Consider the following 20,228-nt stretch of genomic DNA (forward strand, 5'->3'; position numbering starts at 1 on the left):
CCTGCTGTGCCATTTACTGGCCTTTGATCTGGTTGCAGACACTTCCCCTTGGTGAGACAGACTTGGGATCCTCATCTCTAAAATGAAATTGAAAATACTACTTAACTCATAGAATTGGTTTGAAGATTAACTAAGAGAGGATGTGAAACAGTGGTACCTGTCACTTACTTGCTCTTTGGGGATTGGCAGCCAAAGTAGAGGATTACACATGGTGCTGGGAGGCCCAAAACTGGGCTTCCAATCTAAAAAGGTTTGAGTGGGGTGAAACCTGGGCTGTCTGAAATTTATTTTGAAGTACCAGATCATTGCTAATTCTCTGATTTTGGTAATTATGTGGTTATAAGAGAACATTCTTATTTGGGGGATACCCACTGAAGTATTTGCGGGTGCAGAGATGAGAGACCAATAAGGCAAATGAGGGAAAGTGTTAACATTTGGAGAGTCTGAGTGAAGAATACGGAATATTCTTTATACTATTCATACAGCTTTTCTATAAGTCCGAATTGATGTTTTTGGAAGTTTTAAAAAGTTGATTATAACTATTTGCAACTCGTAAGTGTGTTGTAAATAAATGAAATGGTACACAGTGTTTATAACCCTCCATCCCATGCACTTTCACCCCTTTTTTCTTAATGGCTGTGTTGTGTGTATATATAGACATTTTATCCAGCCCTCATATTGATGAAGTTATGGGCTGTTTCCAGCTTTTCCTGCTCTTTTCAAACAATGCTGCGTTAAACATCCTTAAACACACTTTTGTTTACTTGTACCAATATTTTTGTAGGATAAATTTCTAGAAATAGAATTGTTGGGTCACACAACATTGTTAATCAACTATACTCCAGTATAAAATAAAAATTAAAAGAAAAGAATGATTGGGTCAAAGAATATCAGCATTAAAATTTTTGATAATGTCAGGTCAAATTCCAAACAAATATATTCGTTTCCTTTCCTGTCAGTTGTGTCTGAGGATTCCCCATATTCTCTTGGCAGTACTGGCCTGCCACCTGAGAGTGTTATGTGATGGCTGTCATGGTGGCTTCTGTGAGAGCTGAGGGGAATGGATGCTCTCCACCACAGTAGGCTTCCCTGCAGGGCCAGAGGAGCTAAGAGCCTGCTTCTAAAATTGGGATGGCCACTCTGAAGAAACTGAGAGGAAGGAGAGTGTGACCTGTGCTGGAATCCAGGGCCTGCCACATAGAAGGTGTTCTAACATTTGTCAGATGATGGAGTATGTGAAATCTTGATAGTCTGTTAGATGAAAAGACTCCTTTTTAAAATTCGCTTTTAACCGTGTGTTTGTCTGAATATTTTCCTGCCTTTATTCAGCATTTGCATTTTTCTCATCTTTTGCCTATTTTTCTATTATTTTTTAAAAAAATATATAGGTTTAAAAAAAAACTCAGTGGATCTTTATTGAGGATTTAGCACCTTCTAGGCCTTGTTTAAGGTACTGGAGGTAGAGTTGTGAATAAGACAGGTAACTGCTGAAGTCATAGTGCTTTTCTTGTGGGGATGGAATCAGAAAATATGTTTTTAAAAAATCAAAATTAAATTTCTAATATTTGCCCTTGTGGGCTTGCAGGCATTCTTCTCCCAGAAAAATGGGATTGTCTTTTAATTTTGCTTATGATATATTTTCCTATATAGAATTTTTAGATTTATCTTTGGTAGTCAGATCTGTTGGTCTTTTGTAGTAACCTTAAAACATGTAGTTAGCTATTTGTCTGTTTTCCTTTATAGATTGTAAGCAACGCAAGGATGGAGGCCATGTTTATCCTTGAAAGATAGTATGATGTAGTGTTTGAGATCTTTAGGCTCTGGCTCCTTTACTCTGTGACTTTACGCAAGTGGATCAACTTTTGTGAGCCACGGAGATCTCATCTCTGAAATGGAAAGAGCACCTTTTCTCAGATTTCTCGCAACCATGAGAAAAGTATTTAGCACAGTGTCTGGCACATACTATGTACTCAAGTGTTATCTGTCATTATAATCATCGTCATACGTTAGACAAACAGTAAATATTTGGAAGAGTAAATAAACATTAAAGATGTTTATACCTACTTCCAAATTCCCATTGATTTGAAGCCTTCTTGAAATGAATGGAGCTACCAACAAATACTAGAAGACAATATGCTAGGATATGAGGGGGAAGGAATGTGGTATGAGAATTAGGCTGGCTATTATATAGAAGAACTGTAGTGAAATCAAAAAGATCCCTGGGAAGCCATTGTATTCCAGGTAAGAGGGAATGGTGTCTTGATCAGAACTGATGAACTTGAGATAGTGAGATAGCGAAGTTTTGGTTCTTGATAAATTTGGCAGTGATGGTGAGGAGAGGAGATTGGTAAAAAAAGGAGGATTAAGATAACCTTTAGGTTTCTGGCTTGAAATACTAGGTGGATAATGGGGACATTTTACTGAAACAGGAAAGAGTAGAAGCTATGAGAGGAACAGGTTTAGGGTGTGTGTATTTATGGTAGATGGACTCAAAAGAACTTTCTTTTTTTCTTTTAAGTTTGAATGCCCTGTGAGACATCCAGGAGCAGCCCAGACGCACGCAGTCTGGACTGGAGATAAAAAGTCAAGAGTCAAGAAAAGAAAGACAAATACTATATCACTTATATGTGGAATCTAAAAATAATACAAACGAATCTATGTACAAAACAGACTCACAGACAGAAAACAAACTTATGGTTGCCAAAGGGGAGAGAGAGAGAGGGGCAAATTAGGAGTATGGGATTAACGGACAAACTAATATACATAAAATAGGTAAGCAAAAAGGATTTACTGTATAGCACAGGGAATTATATTTAATATCTTATAATAACCTATAATGGAATATAATCTGAAAAAAATAACTGAATCACTTTGCTGTACACCTGAAACTAACACAATATTGTAAATTAAGTATACTTAAATTTAAAAACAAAGTCAAGAGTCATAAATATAGACCAGGGTTTCTCCACTTTGGCACAATCTATTGACATTTTGGGCTGGATAATTCTTTGTTGCTGTGCATTGTATGTTTATAGCATCCCCAGCCTTTACTCATTAGAAGCCAGTAGCACCCCCTCCCTGGTTGTGGCAACTAAAGGTGTCTCCAGAACTTGCATATATCTTCTGGTTGGCAAAATGACACCTGGTTGAGAACCACGGATAGAAATGGTATTAAAAGCTATGGAATTGACTGAGATCATCCCAGGGAGAACATAAAACAAAGGCCTAAAACTAGTGGCCAGCAGACCACAAAGACTGTTGGAGATAAATATTTTTTGACCTCACAGTATTTGACAATTTCTGCAATTAATTGCCAGTATTTTTAAAAATTGAGAAATTTCACATAAAAATCTGGATTTTTTTTGCCTTACTTGAAAACTCAAGACGAAGGAACAGTGAATCTTCATTTGCACATGAATGCTAGTGGCTAGAGGCTTTGAGGTCTGGCTTGGAGATGCTCAGTTCTCCTTCACTCTTTATGTTGCCTGCCTTTTTCCCTTTGGGTTTTGAGTTTGTGAGTCTCTGAGGCATATGCCAGCATTAAAATTTGGCTAGAGAAGGAGGGGCAGTAAAGGAGACAGAGAGGCAGCGGCCAGTGTGATAGGAGGAAGACGTAAATGTAGCATCACAGAAGCTGAGGGAGAGGGGAGTGTGTTGAAAAGGAAGAAAATGCTGCTGAGAGATTAAGATCAGCTTAGAAAAATGTCCATTGGATTTGGTCATGGGGTGGTTGTTGATGGCCGTGACGAGCAGTTTTTGTGGAGGTAGAAGGTTGACGCCAGATCGGATAGTGACAAAAATGAATATGCAGAAGGCTAGTAAAGCAGTGAAGTGTGGGTTGATACAGTTAGAGTAACTCATCATGCCCATGGCCACTGACAGACTGATTCTCAGCAGCAGCCAGTTCACTGCTGTGGGTTGGTGGAAACTCAGGGCTGCCCCACAGCTGCCCTTATTACCTCACAAATTCCAAGTATAAAACTGCCTCCAGTATATTACTTGCTATCTCTCATGTTGGATGGTGTTATGTTATCTTGAAAATCTGGTAAGATCCATCTAAGTGAGCACTCGGGATATTCTCATTTTATGATATACCTAAGCTTCAGATGGAGTAGATGGAGGTTATTGTGGCTATTGAAGGTATAGTTGAATTTGAAATTTCTGTAGTAGATGGAGAAAAGTTAATGAGTCTATAAAAAATTGTAGAGTACATTGTAGGAAAAAAGGAAGAAGATAAGATGATGTGAGTTTGTCTGGAATATAGTAATTTTAATTTTGTCAGAGTGTTCCTTAGTTATAAGTGTTTGCTTTTGGAGATCAATCTATAATATAAAACGAGTGATTGTAACATGAGATGGGAAGACAGCATGTGTAGTTTGGCTGTAGGGAGGGTAGAGAAGTGACGCATAACTGGTGAGGGGTGTGGAATCCAGATGATTTAATTTATAGATGAAAATACAGTTGATCCTTGAACAACTGGGAGGTTAGGGGTGCCCACCCTCTGTGCAGTTGAAAATCTGAGTATAACTTAGAGTTGACCTTTCGTATCTGCAGTTCCGTCATATTTGCGGTTCTGCATCTGAGGATTCAACCAACCATGGATCTTGTAATACTCTAGTATTTACTATTGAAAAAAAATCCACATGTAAGTGGACCCATGCAAGTTCAAACCTGTGTTTCTCAGGGGTCAAGTGTATACTACAGTATATTTTTTGTGCCAATGAAAGTATTAAGTAGAGCAGGAAAAATACGATGATTCAGTATATATTGCTAATTAGAAAAGGATGCAGCCTTTCCCTGTTGTAAATGTTAGTTTTAGAGACCAGGGAGATCATTTTGTCCTGGGTGCCAAACTGCCAGGGGAGAAAAGGGAAAATGTTCTGTCATTAGTCGCTGAATGTGACAGGTTTGTTTTGTAGCTCCACTCTCAATCTTTGGTCTATTTCTATGTGTGTGTGTGTGTGATTTTTTTTTTCTTATTTTTTGTCTGATGGTCCATTTCTGTAGGTTCTTGATCTTCCACAATGGGTGAGCCACAGCAAGTAAGCGCCCTCCCACCCCCTCCGATGCAGTACATCAAGGAGTATACAGATGAAAATATTCAGGAAGGCCTCGCTCCCAAGCCTCCACCTCCAATAAGGGACAGTTATATGATGTTCGGCAACCAGTTTCAGTGTGATGATCTTATCATCCGCCCTTTAGAAAGTCAGGGTATCGAACGGCTTCATCCTATGCAGTTTGATCACAAGAAAGAACTGAGAAAACTCAATATGTCTATCCTTATTAATTTCTTAGACCTCTTAGATATCTTGATAAGGAGCCCTGGGAGTATAAAACGAGAAGAGAAGCTAGAAGATCTTAAGCTGCTTTTTGTACATGTGCATCATCTCATAAATGAATACCGACCCCACCAAGCAAGAGAGACCTTGAGAGTCATGATGGAGGTGCAGAAACGTCAACGCCTTGAGACAGCTGAGAGATTTCAGAAGCATCTGGAACGAGTCATTGAGATGATTCAGAATTGCTTGGCTTCTTTGCCTGATGATTTGCCCCATTCGGAAGCAGGGCTGAGAGTAAAAACTGAACCAGTGGATGCTGATGATAGCAACAATTGTGCTGGACAGGATGAACAACAAAGAGAAAATTCAGGTCATAGGAGAGATCAGATTATAGAGAAAGATGCTGCTTTGTGTGTCCTAATTGACGAAATGAATGAAAGACCGTGAAGGATGTTTCTTTTTCTTCTTTTTTTTTTTTGTTTCAGTAAATAGCATATATATTAGTTAATTCACTTTTAGAGAGTCTCAAAAGAGATAGCACTAGAAGTCTTGCAAGCAGCTTGACTCTCCAACTTTCTCAATTGTTAGACGTCACAGGCAGTTTATGTCATTTCACTTTATGGCAAGCCTAGGTAAATGAGTATGCCTACATTAAGAGTAATCACCTTAATAAAAGCAGTGTTTGCCTCTATTGTGTGGAACATCCCTGTTTTCGGAGTTTCAGTAAACTTTGAAGATATCCTCAATAATAGTAGGTTTTCATCCCTGAAAAGTAGATTTGTCATTTGCTTTAAGAATGATAGATAATAAAGGATATCTAACTTTATAAATATGAAATTATGAAATCCTTAGATTTATTTCACTTAAAAATTTGGTTAATCTCTAAAAAGGAATAGTGTAACATGTTAAAAGAGAGGAACCCTGGAGAGTTATAAAACAGCAGTTTTTTTTTCCTCTGGGCTGCTCCTGCAAACACTCTGTCTCAGCCTCTTGTCCCTATCCTGGATGGGTCCCAGAACTTTTTTACAGTCACTAAGAAGTCCTTTGATCACTTTTAGTCACATTCATTTTAATAATTAAAATATCTGTGTAATTACCTATACATTTCCTAAACTCAGGCTTGCTTAAGGCTGGAAGCCTGCCCTGGGAAGGGGCTTTGATGGCAGAGACTGCTGGATGTCCACCAGAGATTCTTGCTCGCCTGAGATATGCTGCCCTGCTAGGGACTATGTTCCCCCCATTCCTCTTGCATCTCTGTGAGGCCATGTGACTGAGTTCTTAGCAGTGGAATGTGGTGTAAAAATCCAGGCCTGCCCCATAAAAATTTCTCTTCTTATCTGCTGGTTTGATGGTCACACCCAGGGAAACTTTGGAAGCCACTTGAAGATGGCAAAAGTTCAGTCATTTCGGGTCCTTGAAAGCCTGAAGACTAGGCCCTCCTTTCATTAACTCCACCCTCTCCCAGTCCCCATCCCAACCCCCACTGATGTGACTTCACCACGTGAATAAGAAGTCAGCCTGTTTTGAGCACCGAGATTTCATTTCTGCACCTTCTTTTCTGTTCTCCAGCTTCTCTTCCGGCAAAATCTTGATGGAGAGTCTGCCTTGTGTCTGAGGGTGGCTGCCAGCCTTTCTCTTAATAAAGGCCAGTGGTTCTCAAAGCGTAGTCCTGGACCAGCAGCATTGGTATCACTTGGGGACTGGTTAGAAATGCAAATTCTCAGGTGCACCCCACACATCTTAAATCGAACTCTAGGGGTGGGGCTCAACAAACTGTGGTTTAAAGAGCCCTCAGGTGATTCCCATGTAGGCTCAAGATTAAGAATCACTGAAAATGGTAAGGCCTTTTGCCAGATAAGCTGGCAAAGTCCAGTTTAAAGTGGCCACAGGCCGGTTCGGTATGTGAAACATTCATGCATCCTTTTCTTTAAAAATCTGGGGAGTGTAGGCTGTTTCCAAGTAGACAACCCCTCTATTAGGCACTTAGTTGGCAAGTCTCATTTGTTTTTTCCTGATATGTGTTTGGTATAGATTTTTGGACTCCAGAGACTTCAGGAGACACAGTCCAGGCTCTCTTAAGCTTAAATTAAAGGGGGAGGGGAACCCCCTCATCTCCCGGTGGCGGGGCAAGGTAGACATTGCTCAACACTTGAGCGACTCTCCAAAAGAATCTCCTTTGTAAAGAAGACCTCAATCTTTTTACAACCTTGAGGAGGGTGCTGGGCTAAGAGGTACAAAACCAATTTTTGGCTGCCTTACAATTCCTTGCATGGAAAAAACTAACTGAATCACATTATCACATCCTTAAGAGAGTCACGACATCATTTGTATACAATGTGTGTTTGTTGGAGAGAAGGATTAAGAGATTAAAATTTCACGTGGAATCTTAAATTCTGATCTTGGGAGGACCCGATCTTGTAGGTCTGTGGGTGGGACCTGGCATAAACTCTAAAGAATTCTGACGTGAACTCCTGGTATAATGGGTTGAAGGAGCACTAGTGGTCTGATAGTTGTTACAAATTTCAAAGTTTATATAGAGATTCAGTCTATGAGGATTAAAATACATCTCTGCACACCTGGTCCTAATGAATATTCCTGATAGATTGATTCCTCAAAGTGAAATATCTGGAAGAATAACCTGGGCAACTTTTGAGATTACCAATGCCTGGGCCCCAGACCACCAGGATTCTGGTTTCATTGTTCCGGACTGGGGCCCTGGTATTGGTTTTAAGAAATCTGTAGATGACTCTACTGTGCAGTAGGATAAAGGAGGATTACATTAGTCAGTACTCTCTATTGAACTAGTTTAAGCAAAAGATGAATTTGTTGAAAGGATACTGTGTTACATAAGTTGAACATCCAAACCATGAAGGACTGGGAGGGTCTGTAGGGCAACTGGGACTCAAACCTGATCCAGAACCCTCTGTCTCTCCTTTCTGGCTTTTCTGTTAGCTTCATTCTCTACAAACCAAATTCTTTGATGGTACGGGTGCAGAACATGGCTGCTAATGATTCCCGAGTGTTAGGTCTTTCTATACCACTCTCTGGGAGTTGTCTCTCAAAAACAAAAAAAAAAAAAAAAAAAAAAAAAAAGGGAAAAAATTAACCAGTTCGGAGGGAGGAGTTAGGGGTGGCACACCTGATTCCAACAAAAAAAAAAAAAAAAAAAAAAAAAAAAAAAAGGTGAAAAATTAACCAGTTCGGAGGGAGGAGTTAGGGGTGGCACACCTGATTCCAACTGGGCCATTCAGCTGGGGACAGATTCTGTAAGAATCTGACAGACCCCAGCATGTCAGTGTGTGGGGGGAGGAGGTCCACCCCTCCCTTTAAGTTCATTTATTCCTTGCATTCATTTAGTGGATATTGTGTTCCTCTCTATTCCTGATACTGGTTTAGTTGCTGGGGGTATGAGGAGTGGGAAGGAAAATGGAAGAAAGATAAACAGGAAAACAAATAGGTTAATTTTTGAAGGTATAAGTTCTTGCTTTAACCATTCAGCCGTTATAACAGAAGAATCTTACTTCCAATTATATTCCTATTTCCTGCTCAAAACGCCTTGTCCACATTATCTTCTCTTTTCAAGTTATGTTTCTATGTTCACAGTTGTTAAGGGTGTTGGAAGGCCATTTCAACTGTGCTGTGTTGTATTTGAGAGAAAAGACGTATCCTGGGTCCTGAGGTCACAGGAAACAGCAAGTGCAAGTGTCTCATGAGACAACTAAAAGTTGGCATGATTTGGGGGAAAAGGCTATTATGGCCGCAGCATAGGGAGGGAGGAGGTTGGAGCTAGAGAAGCAGATGGAGGTCAGGTTACAGGACTTAGAAGGCCAAGGGAAGGAGTTTGTTATATCCTAAATCTGACGGGAAGTGTTGGAGAGAGGGAAATTTCCCCCTCCACCCCTCTCGAGTTCTTGTGGTTGGACTAATAAGAAAATTGAGGCAAGATAAATTAGCAGGAGGAGACATTTTAATTCTTATACAGGGAGGTCTCATAGAAATGGGACCTAAGAAGTAGCCAAAGCATATATACTCTTTAGACAAACACTGAATTTCTGAGGAATTGACAGGACAAAGAAACTTAGGTTTTGGGTGCTCAGTTAGTGAAGAATCTAAACAATTGGGGCTTGGGGTAGTAAATTAAAGAAGTAACAAGGTTTGTATAGGCTTCTTGGCTCAAATTCCTTCTCTCAGGCAATAAGGGTGTCCTTTTACCTTTACTGCAGGGAGTGCACCTTTCATGGGAGAGGTTTATTTTTTGCTTTGGGGGAAACAGAAAGTGGGGGTCAGAGTGTCCCTCCTCCATTGGCCATTTCTTAGTTCAGTATGCCGTCGTAGCATATTTTGGGGCAGCCTGCTAGCACTTTGTTGGCACTGTTCTAATCACTTTATGGATGAAAAGCCGTTTTTATCCTCAAAACAACCCATTGAAATCATTATGATTCTTACACCTATGTTACAGATGAGGAAGCAGAGGCTCAGAGAGGTGTCATTTACCCGAGGTCACCAAGCTAGTGAGTGGCAAAGCCTGGATTGAAACATTCTAGTTTCAAAGCCTAAGCAGTCAACCTTCATACTCTGTCACCTCTGTACTGCATCATATAGTTAATAAATCATAGGTAATAAGTAATGGAGTCAAGTGGAATCTGATATTTTGACCCTAAAATCCATACTCTTTTTTTTTTTTTTTTTTTTTTTTTTTGCGGTACGCGGGCCTCTCACTGCCTCTGCCTTTGTGGAACACAGGCTCCGGACGCGCAGGCTCAGCGGCCATGGCTCACAGGCCCAGCCGCCCCGTGGCATGTGGGATCTTCCCGGACCGGAGCACGAACCCATGTTCCCTGCATCGGCAGGCGGACTCTCAACCACTGCGCCACCAGGGAAGCCCCTAAAATCCATATTCTTATACACTACATGATACTGGACTGAGGAAGATTTGTAGACAGAGATTATGAGCTCCCTTTGAACATTTTAAAGCATTTTTGTCAGAATTCTGCTGTTATCTTAAGGAGATGCTGTGTGTATAGCACTAAACTTCCTAAAACTCCCTCTTAGTAGCTATCACCGCCACTTTATGAAAGTGGGGGTCAGTTTTGTAGTTTGCTCAGGTGGTGTTTCCAGATTAGATTCTAGGTCAGGAGTCAACAAACTTTTTCTGTAAAGAGCCAGTTAGTAAATATTTCAGGCATTATAAGTACTCTCTTATATGGTACAAAGGCAGCCACAGAAAATATATAAACAAATGAGCATGGATGTGTTCCAGCTTTAGATATGGACATTGAAACCTGAATTTAAATAATTTTCATGTTATGAAATATTATTTTGATTTTTTCCCCCAATCATTTAAACATGTTAAAATAATTCTTAGCCTGTGAACTGTACAAAAAACAGGCAGCCAAATGAATTTGGCCAGAGGTTCTGATCTAGGTGATTAGATTCTAAACCCTGGAGTGTTTTCACAAAACCACTTAATAACCACAAAATAAAAATTATAGGTTTGTTCTAGGGCCTAAGTGAGATTATGGCTACAAAGCACTAAGCCTAATTTCTGGTAGTTAGTAAGCTTTCAAAGGTTAACTGGTACCTTTCCTGCTAAGTCTTTTGCATTTGGCATTTAGAATCAAAGATTTAGGAACTGGTTTCAAACTGTAATGCGATGAGTCTAACAGTAAGTGGCAGTCTTACCTCAAGTTTAGAAGCTGCAGCCAGGTGGCAGAGGAGGAGATTAAGGTGGAGAAACTCACAGGTGCTGCTTGTAATACTGAGCTTTTTATTCAACAAGCGAGACTTGCTGCTTGTGTCTGACTGTGGCCTACAAACTCTTTTCTGATGGAGAGAATAGGGTGTAAATTTGTCAAAATAACCAGTACTATGTTGCAAATAAGAGATTTTTGGTTAGAGCTTTTCTCCTAGGACTGCCTGGATAAGACCTGAGGAAGACCTCAGGCACTGTTGGTTAGTTCTGAGTACATGAGGACAGTCAGATGCTTCTCATATCTGCTTAGCACCAAGTTCTGTGAAGCTGCTGGTTCCCTGCCCCTGCTCTAGGTTTGGAGTAAGGGAAGACACTGAAAGGATGGGTGTCAGGTGGGGTGATGTGGCTGGCTAGGAATGCATTGTGTCATAACTACAAGGAAAGATGCCTTTGGGGTCTTTATTGATTTTCACAATTATTCAGTCATTCAACAAACCTGAAGATCTATGAATACCATGCAATCGTTAAGAGCCATTAAGAATGAGAGTACTGATGTGGAAATACATTCTATATATAACAGAAGTTGCTGGGTATAGGCTGAGTCCATATTTTTGTCTCTCTGTCTCTCCATACCCAAATTGGAAAAATATATTAAAAACTATTTTATGGATGAGGAAATTGAGACTCAAAAATGTAACTTGCTACACACCGAGGACACTTGGGCTAGTAAATGGCTGTTAAAACTCAGATTTAAAAGAAAAGAAACAGAAAAAGAATAATGCGTGGTAGAATTTGGGCTCCTGTGTTTACTAGTAGTTTCGCCTTGGTTTGACCTATTAACCTCCATGACATTCGATTTGCTTAACTATGATAATTATGGACCCATAGTATAGGGTAGGTACCATTTAATGTTGGGAATGAAAGAGAAGGCCCATGCTGATTCTTTCTGAAACTTGTTTGTCCCCAGGCAACATACTCAGAATCATCTGTGCAGAAACATCTGATCTGGAAGGGCTGAGGGGGTATCTGAAAGGCTTAAGTGGTTCATAAGCCTGAGGGGTTCTGACTCACTACTACTTAAAGGGGAGAGTGGTTAAAAAATAAAGGAAGCCACAAATAATAGCAGAAATGAAAAAGGGATATTACTATAGATTTTATAGACAGAAATAATAATAAAATATTATGAATAACTTTATACCAACAAATTTGAAAATTTAGATAAATTGGACAAATTCTTACAAAATTACCAAGGTTTAAGAGTAGGAAACTTGAATAGCTTTCTGATGATTAAAAAAAGAAAAAGTTGTCAAAATCTTCTCAGAAAGAAAACTTCAAGTTCAAATAGCTTTGCTGACAAGTTCTACCAAACACTGTGAGGAAAAAAAAAAATCTTATACAGACTCAGGGACTAGAAAAAGAGGGAACATTCCCCAGCTCTTTTTATGGGACTGGGATGGTGAGTGAGTTCCCTCACTTGTTCAAAAATGTAACTTGTTCAGCAAGTTACATTTTTGAGTCTCAATTTCCTCATCCATAAAATAGTTTTTAATATATTTTTCCAATTTGAGTATGGAGAGACAGAGAGACACAAATATGGACTCAGCCTATACCCTTCCCTTTGGGAGGTACAAAGGACCCAGAGAGCCAAGATACCCTTTTTTTGGCCATGCCACTCAACACATGGTATCCTAGTTTCCCAACCAGGGATCAAACCCACGACCCCTGCAGTAGAAGTGCAGAGTCTTAACCACTGGACCACCAGGGAAGTCCCAAGATACCCTTGATAAAAGAACTAAGGGGAGGATTTGCCCTATGTGACATCACCATTTCCCGTAAAGCTGCAATAATTAAAATGATGTATTATACTGACAAGAAAGATAGGGAAATATACTATTGGAACAGACTAGAAAGCCAAAAAATAGATCCATGCCTCTATGATTTTTGAAATATAACAGAGATGGCATTACAAAGTAATGGGAAAACGCTGGAATTTTCAATTGACAAAATATACAAAAATCAATTATGGGAAAATTAAAGGCCAACAGTGAAAGAAAAAACTATAAAGCCTTAAAGGTAATGTAGGTGACTATCTTCATAATCTCTGCGTGAGAGAAGTCTTCTTAAATAAAATACAAAAAATATAACCCACCAAAGAAAAGGCTAGTACATTTTACTACGTTTGAATTAAGAAATTGTGTTCAAGAAAACATACCATAGATAAGTGAAAAGCAACGAAGTGGGAGAAAATATGACAGATTAAACCAGCAGAGGACTGGTATCCCGAGTATATAAATTATTCATATACAGCAATAAGAAAAACTGAGAAACCCAACAGAAGAATGGGCAAAAGACTCAAACATTTGCGCTCCTCCCCTTCCCCAAATCCAAATGGTTCACAAGCAAAAGAAAAGGTGCTCATTAACCTTGTTAGCAATGAGGAAAATGCAAACTAAAGCTGTAGTGAGAGGCCATCATATCCTTTACCAGTTTGGCTAAAAAAAAAGTCTGGCAATACTAAGTGTTAAGGAGGATGTGGAATAAGAGAAACTTATACTCTGCTGGTAGATGTCTTGGAAACAGGCATATGTAATAAGGCTCAAAATATGTATACCCTCTGACCCAGTAATTGCACTGTCAGATATATGCTCCAGAGAAACTCCTATATGTGTCCACCTGAATCCATGTATGAGAATGTCCAGGATGGCATTGTTCATGAAAACTGAAACAGAAGATGAAATGTTCACCTGGAAATAAACAATTTGAGGCATATCCAGTCCCAGGAAAACTATTCAGTAATAAAAACAACCCACAGGGATACAAAGCAGCATGAATGGATCTCACAAATACACTGTTAAGTAAAAGAAACAAAACACAAAAGCCTATAGACAATTTGATTTCACTATATGATGTTCAAAAACAAGCAAAATTATATATGTAACTTTAGGATGCATTACCTAGATGGTAAAACTATTTAAAAAAAAAAAGGAAGCAATTATTGCAAAATTTAGAATAGTGATTGCCTGTAGGACAGGGGGAAGGCTTTGTGATCAGGAAGGGACATGTGGTCTTGGAGTGGGCGTCAGAGGGACTTGAGGAGATAGGCCATGTTTTAGTTTTTGTTTTGGGTACTGGTTACTTGAGTGTTTGCTTTCCCAGTATTGGTAAACTATAAATTTAAGTATGCAGTGTTCTGTACATCTGTGCCATTTTCCGTTAAACAGTAGTTTAACCTTAAAACCATATTGTGACATCATCATACACTCATATAGGAAAAAATTAAAAAGTGTGACAGTCCTGATACTGGCAAAGATGTGGGGGGCATCGTAAGAGTTCTTCTCAGTGTCAGAATGTAAGCTGGAATAAACACTTTGGAAAACTGCTCAACATTCTCGGGTAAAGCAGATGCCTGTGAGACGAGAGAAATGAGAATGTGCGTCAAGGACAAAGGGGGGAAATAGTAAAATGAAATAAAATAAGGGAGGGACCTCACCGGGATTGATGAGGAGTATGTCCATCAAACTGAGGATGATTAGCTTTAGTATCTGAACCTGGAGCAAAAAACTAATAAACAAACACAAAGAATTGCCGTACTGGAGAACATGCTTGGGATGAGCGACCACTCACAGCTCCCCCACCAGCGTCGCCCTGGAGGAGACAGTGGGACTGCCATTTTCAAGGTGAGACCACTGATAGGAGTTCCCACAGTGACTCACACATAGCTCAACAGAATTTTCTTGATGGTTTTCATCCTTTTCAGTTTCGTCACTGGGAGCCTCGATGAGTTATCAAGGGTAAGTTATTTCACACCCCTCCCATGTCCTCCACTCTGAAAGGTTTGATTACATGAGCAGGAGCAGCACTGAGCTGGCTCCGGCCTTGGTTTGAGCGTGGCCTCAAGCTTAATCTCTCTGGCACTCATCCAGAGTTACTCAATATAAAGACTCTCTAAAGACACGAGAGCTCCTTGGCATCACCCCAGGGTTGTGAAGAGTGTGTCCTTGTAAGTTAAAAAGCACCGTATTAGCTTCCCTGGTGGTGCAGTGGTTGAGAGTCCGCCTGTCGATGCGGGGGACGCGGGTTCGTGCCCCGGTTCGGGAAGATGCCACATGCCGCAGAGCGGCTGAGCCGCTGAGCCTGCGCGTCTGGAGCCTGTGCTCCGCAACGGGAGGGTCCACAACAGTGAGAGGCCCGCGTACGCAAAAGAAAAAAAAAAAAAAAAAAAAAAAAAAAAAAAAAGGCGCCGTATTAGTAAAATGTCGTTTTTGTAAGAAAAAGAACCATCCATATTCGGAGGGGCAAGTTTTCTTTCCCCATCTCCCCACCCCTTCCCTTTCTGGGAGGGGATCTGTACTGGATATTTGCTTCTGCTGCCCAGCATCCATTTGTCCTTCTAAAATGCGCCATGCTTTTTCTTTGGGGAAACCACCTTTCTCTCACTTTCAGAGCATGAGATTGGGGATGTGACCCAGGGCTCACCCAATTAGTCCTTTTTGAACCTATGGACACAGATTGTTCAGGAATAAGTCTGTAACCCAGCGTGGGTGTTTGAGGGGGTGTGCATCTGTGGGCTTGTGTGGGAGTGGCCAAGAGATGTTCTTGGTGTGCAGATATGTGCTCTGCAGGGACGGGAGAAGGACGCTCTGTGGCATCTGCAGAAGGTGCCAACGCCAGGACAGCCAGAAACCAGGTCCCTGCTGTCCTCACTGGGGCCACTGAGCCAAGTCTTGCCTGAAGCCAGACTTTTCAATAATGTCAGTCAATAAATCTGTAGTTTAAGCTAGTTTGAGTTGGGTTTTCTGTCATCTGCAACATAAGTAAAGTATAGGGTTTTGGGTGAGAGAAGAAGTCTTTGTTGGCATAAGAGCACCAAGATCACGCTGTGAGAGATGGGCAGTAGCAAGGGAGAAATTTATTCATCTTGTAAGTGACCCTGAGAACCTGGAGTTTTCCACAGGGATGAAGTAGCCCTCTCAGTGCTGGGACCCAGTGCAGAGGGCAATGCTGAAAGCAGCTTGATGCAAATGAGAGCACTGAGACCACACAAATAAAAGTAGAATAAAAATAAAAAGACTCGGAGTGTGGAAAGAAATGTTTTGTACCTTCTCCTGGATCCCACTGAGTTCATGATGTTCACAATCATCCATGAGTAAGACTTTCTTACTAGAGATATACCCACCAGAGGTACTGCCATTAACACATTGTATATATAGAGAGATTTATAGAAAATATCTGAAAGGAGACCTGTTTTGGTGATAGTGGGTATTTCATGGTAGTGGGATCTGGCCTTTATTTTATTTATTTATTTTTATTCTTATTTTATTTTTCAGAATTTTCTACAGTGACTATGACTTGTATAATAATAAAAACAGTTTTCAAGTACTGTACAGGCACACAAGGTTACAAGCACTCTTAACGAAAGTCACATGGCTAGCTGTAATCTGTAGGTCAAGATAGAGCTCAAAGTTGCTTAACTTCTTACCCTTTATATCCAACCCCAGTGTCTACCTTTGCAAAATTTTGGGACTAATGATACATGGAACCTAACTGAGATGCTGTGATTTAAATGAGAGGATTTTTTATTCAAATTAAGTACATATAGGATTCCAGCTTTAGTGGGCGTTATTGTCTCCCCCATATCCATTCCACTGTGGCTCCCCCATTGTACAGGGTAGATTCTAATTGGACTGAGTTTTTCCAGGTGATCCCATTTGTATCGCCCATGCTTTCCTGTCTGCTGAGTAAAATTCTCTCACTTCCATTTTATGAATTTTGTCAAGTGGCCCCTTAGTTATCTATAAATGTGTAATTCTAATTACACATAATTCCAGTGTTTCCATTTGGTGTTTGGAGGCTATCTTTAAGGAGTCTGAGATTTTCTCTCCCTTTTCCTGTTGACAAAGGGAGAAAAGCAAAACAATTTCTATAGTAGTATCATATGCAATAGTTTTTTTTGCAGTTATCCCTCCACATAATTATAACCAACACTCAACTGTCCCTTAAGAAAATTCATGACATGGCTTTCTAAGCAGAATTTAGAAACTAATTAATTACAATACAAAAGACTTCTTTACCAAAAATACATTCCAGGGCTCCTTTTATTTTTTTATAAATTTATTTATTTATTTATTTCTATTTTTGGCTGCGTTGGGTCTTCGTTACTGCATGTGGGCTTCTCTCTAGTTGTGGCGAGCAGGGGCCACCCTTCGTTGCAGTGCGTAGGCTTCTCATTGCGGCGGCTCCTCTTGTTGCAGAGCATGGGCTCTAGGCACACGGGCCTCAGTAGTTGTGCCTCGATGGCTCTAGAGTGCAGGCTCAGTAGTTGTGGCTCACGGGCTCAGTTGCTCCGCGGCATGTGGGATCTTCCTGTACCAGGACTCGAACCCGTGTCCCCTGCATTGGCAGGTGGAATCTCAACCACTGCACCACCAGGGAAGCCCAAGGGCTCCTTTTAAAAAGCAAACTTCTGATGCACATAATTAAAGAATCATAGACCTTGATGGGTCTTTTATGATCATCTTTACTAATAAATTGAGACATGAAGTATTCTTTTCAAGGGAATGATCACTTTGTTATTTTCACCCAGTGTTTTCACCCAATGGGATCTATGTAGCCATAATAAAGAACAAGGACATTCTATATGAGCTGAAATGGAGAGGTGCTCAGAATAGAATGTGAAGTTGAAAAAGAAAGTTGCAGGCTGATCAATCTTAGCATCTCTAGATGTGGGGCAACCAGACAACTGTGATGGAATAGCACTAGCTGTGTATTCTTGCCAAAAAGTGGAACCTGAATCTAACCAGACCTCTAGAGCTAAGTTTCATTTATAGGAAATACAAAGAAAAGAGGAATACTTTAAATGATGCCACAAGGAAACAGACCCAGAAAATGGAACAGTGCACAGGACAGTTGGTTTGTACAACTAGTCAGTGGCAGGGGAAAAGGAGAGAAGACTGTCCTCAATTAAAAGAGACAAGTGTCATAACAACCAAATGCAATGTAGGGAGCTGTTTAGGTCTGGACTTAACCTATAATAAAAGGACATTTTTGAGATAATCAGGGGAATTCGATTATGGACTGAAGAGTCAGGTGCTGCTAAAACATCATTATTAATTATGTCTTGTGTGATAATGGTATTATGGTTGTATATAGAATGTCAAATGTTTGAAAACAAGATGCACACTGAAGTCTGTAAGGGTGAAATAACATGACATCTGGGATTTGTTTTAAAATGAAAGTTTGATGATTTTAAATTTGTGTATTGGGAGTAAGTACTATTCTTTGCTTTTGATATGTCAGAATTTTTTTTTTTTTTTTTTTTTTACTGTACGCGGGCCTCTCCTGTTGCGGAGCACAGGCTCCGGACGCACAGGCCCAGCGGCCATGGCTCATGGGCCCAGCCGCTCCGCGGCATGTGGGATCCTCCCAAACAGGGGCACGAACCCGCGTCCCCTGCACCAGCAGGCGGACTCTCAACCACTGCGCCACCAGGGAAGCCCAATATGTCAGAAAATGTTTATATAAAATAGTAAATAGAAAATACAAGGTGCAAAATGTATGTATGGTATGCTCTTTTGCTTAAGAAAGGAAGGAATAAGAATATATATTTTATTTTCTTGTGTTTGCATTGGTAGGATACACAAAAGACATGACAGTAGAAACCTATAGGTTGGGTTGGGGAAATTAGTGGACTTGGAGGGGTGGGAATGAGGCTTCTTAATGTAAGCTTTTTATATTGCTTTAAACTTTAGCCATTTGGATGTATTACCTAAACAGTTAAAAAAAAAAGAAATAAAAGTTAAATGAACATGACAATGTTCAGAAACAGTCCTTTATACACAGAATAAAAGAAAGGGGTTAGAGTAGATTTCTAGGCTCCTTCATGTCTAGACTTCAGTGAATTAATACATTGTTAATGTTTTATAAAGTTGGACCCAGTAGCAATTCTAGAGATGAACAGAAAACAGAGTAATAATAATAAAAAACAAAACAAAAATCAGAGCACAAAATCTGATGGCTAAAACTTTTAAGAGTGTTGCTTGAAGTCATGCTGTTAGTAAATCTAATCTCTGAACCCGTGTTTAATCAAGTCTGCCTTACACTTGAATATGGGCATTTGCTGGTTGTTTTGAGATATGTGGGCAGACATATTAAGGGCAGATATGAAATTCACGAAACATGGTTTATAATGGAAAAAATCTGGAGCTTAGGGGACTCAATTCTTATTTGAAATGACCAATCATGTACCTTTGGGCAAATCAATCTTTTCAGGTCTCAGTTTCCCTTATATATACAATGAAGAAATTGAACATGATCTCTTGAGTAACTGCTAGCTCTGTGGCACTATGGAAGTACACACATAGAACAAGCTGGATATTTATATTACATGCATTTAATAAGGTTTAAAGTGAATTATAAGGACTTCCCTGGTGGCGCAGTGGTTAAGAAGCCACCTGGCAATGCAGGCGACACGGGTTCGAACCCTGGTCCGGGAAGATCCCACATGCCGCGGAGCAACTAAGCCCATGCGCCACACCTACTGAGCCTGCACTCTAGAGCCCGCAAGCCACAACTACTGAGCCCACGTGCTACAACTACTGAAGCCTGCGCACCTAGAGCCTGTGCTCTGCAACGAGAAGCCAGTGCAATGAGAAGCCCGTGCACCGCAACGAAGAGTAGCCCCCACTCACCACAACTAGAAGAAAATAAAATAAAATAAATAAAGTGAATGACAAGGAAATTCAGGCAGAGAAGACAGAGAAAGGCCACAGGGTTTTCAGAAACTATTTCATCGTGAGCTCACTTCCCTTTTGTAAATAACCATTGGCTTTTAAGGTTTCCAGACAAAAGTTACTCTCCCAGGGCTGAGATTGTTTGGGTCTGAGATGTTACCTTAGTGATGGAGAGTGTGGCTGGAACTCAGTACTTTCTGACAGTTAATGCCCGAAGACTGTGGGGTGGGAGGAGAGGGGACATCTTGTGTATATGAGAGGAAATAGAACATTGAGGTCCCCTCAGTTCCCCCCACAGGAAGGGGAAAGAAGCATTGCAGAAAGGAATGCATTTTTCCTAAGTGAAAGAGTTTGAAAGTTCAGGTCAAAGTCAGAATATTAGAGCAGGGAGCTCTGCATATATCACCTAGCACAATTTCCTCATTTTATAAACTTTATAAATGAGGAGACAGGTCTAACAAGGTTATATGACATAGCCCAATTCGTGTTAGGGCACAAGCTAAGAATTAGGCTCATGACTGGAGTGGA

General features: G+C 40.3%; 1 protein-coding gene across 1 annotated transcript in view; it reads left to right on the plus strand.

Annotated features, from left to right (window-relative positions):
- The window catches only part of MED7 (mediator complex subunit 7), a 7,044-nt gene extending 928 nt beyond the window's left edge, over nt 1-6,116 (plus strand). The window contains exon 2 of the mRNA XM_007447128.1: nt 5,008-6,116. Within this exon, the coding sequence (XP_007447190.1) occupies nt 5,025-5,726 (702 nt within the window). The 5' untranslated portion in view covers nt 5,008-5,024 and the 3' untranslated portion in view covers nt 5,727-6,116. The remainder of the gene's footprint in view (nt 1-5,007) is intronic.
- The last annotated feature ends 14,112 nt before the right edge of the window (nt 6,117-20,228 follow it).

Source organism: Lipotes vexillifer, unplaced genomic scaffold (genome assembly GCF_000442215.2).
Source record: "Lipotes vexillifer unplaced genomic scaffold, Lipotes_vexillifer_v1.1 scaffold194, whole genome shotgun sequence".
Classification (NCBI taxonomy): Eukaryota; Metazoa; Chordata; class Mammalia; order Artiodactyla; family Lipotidae; genus Lipotes; species Lipotes vexillifer.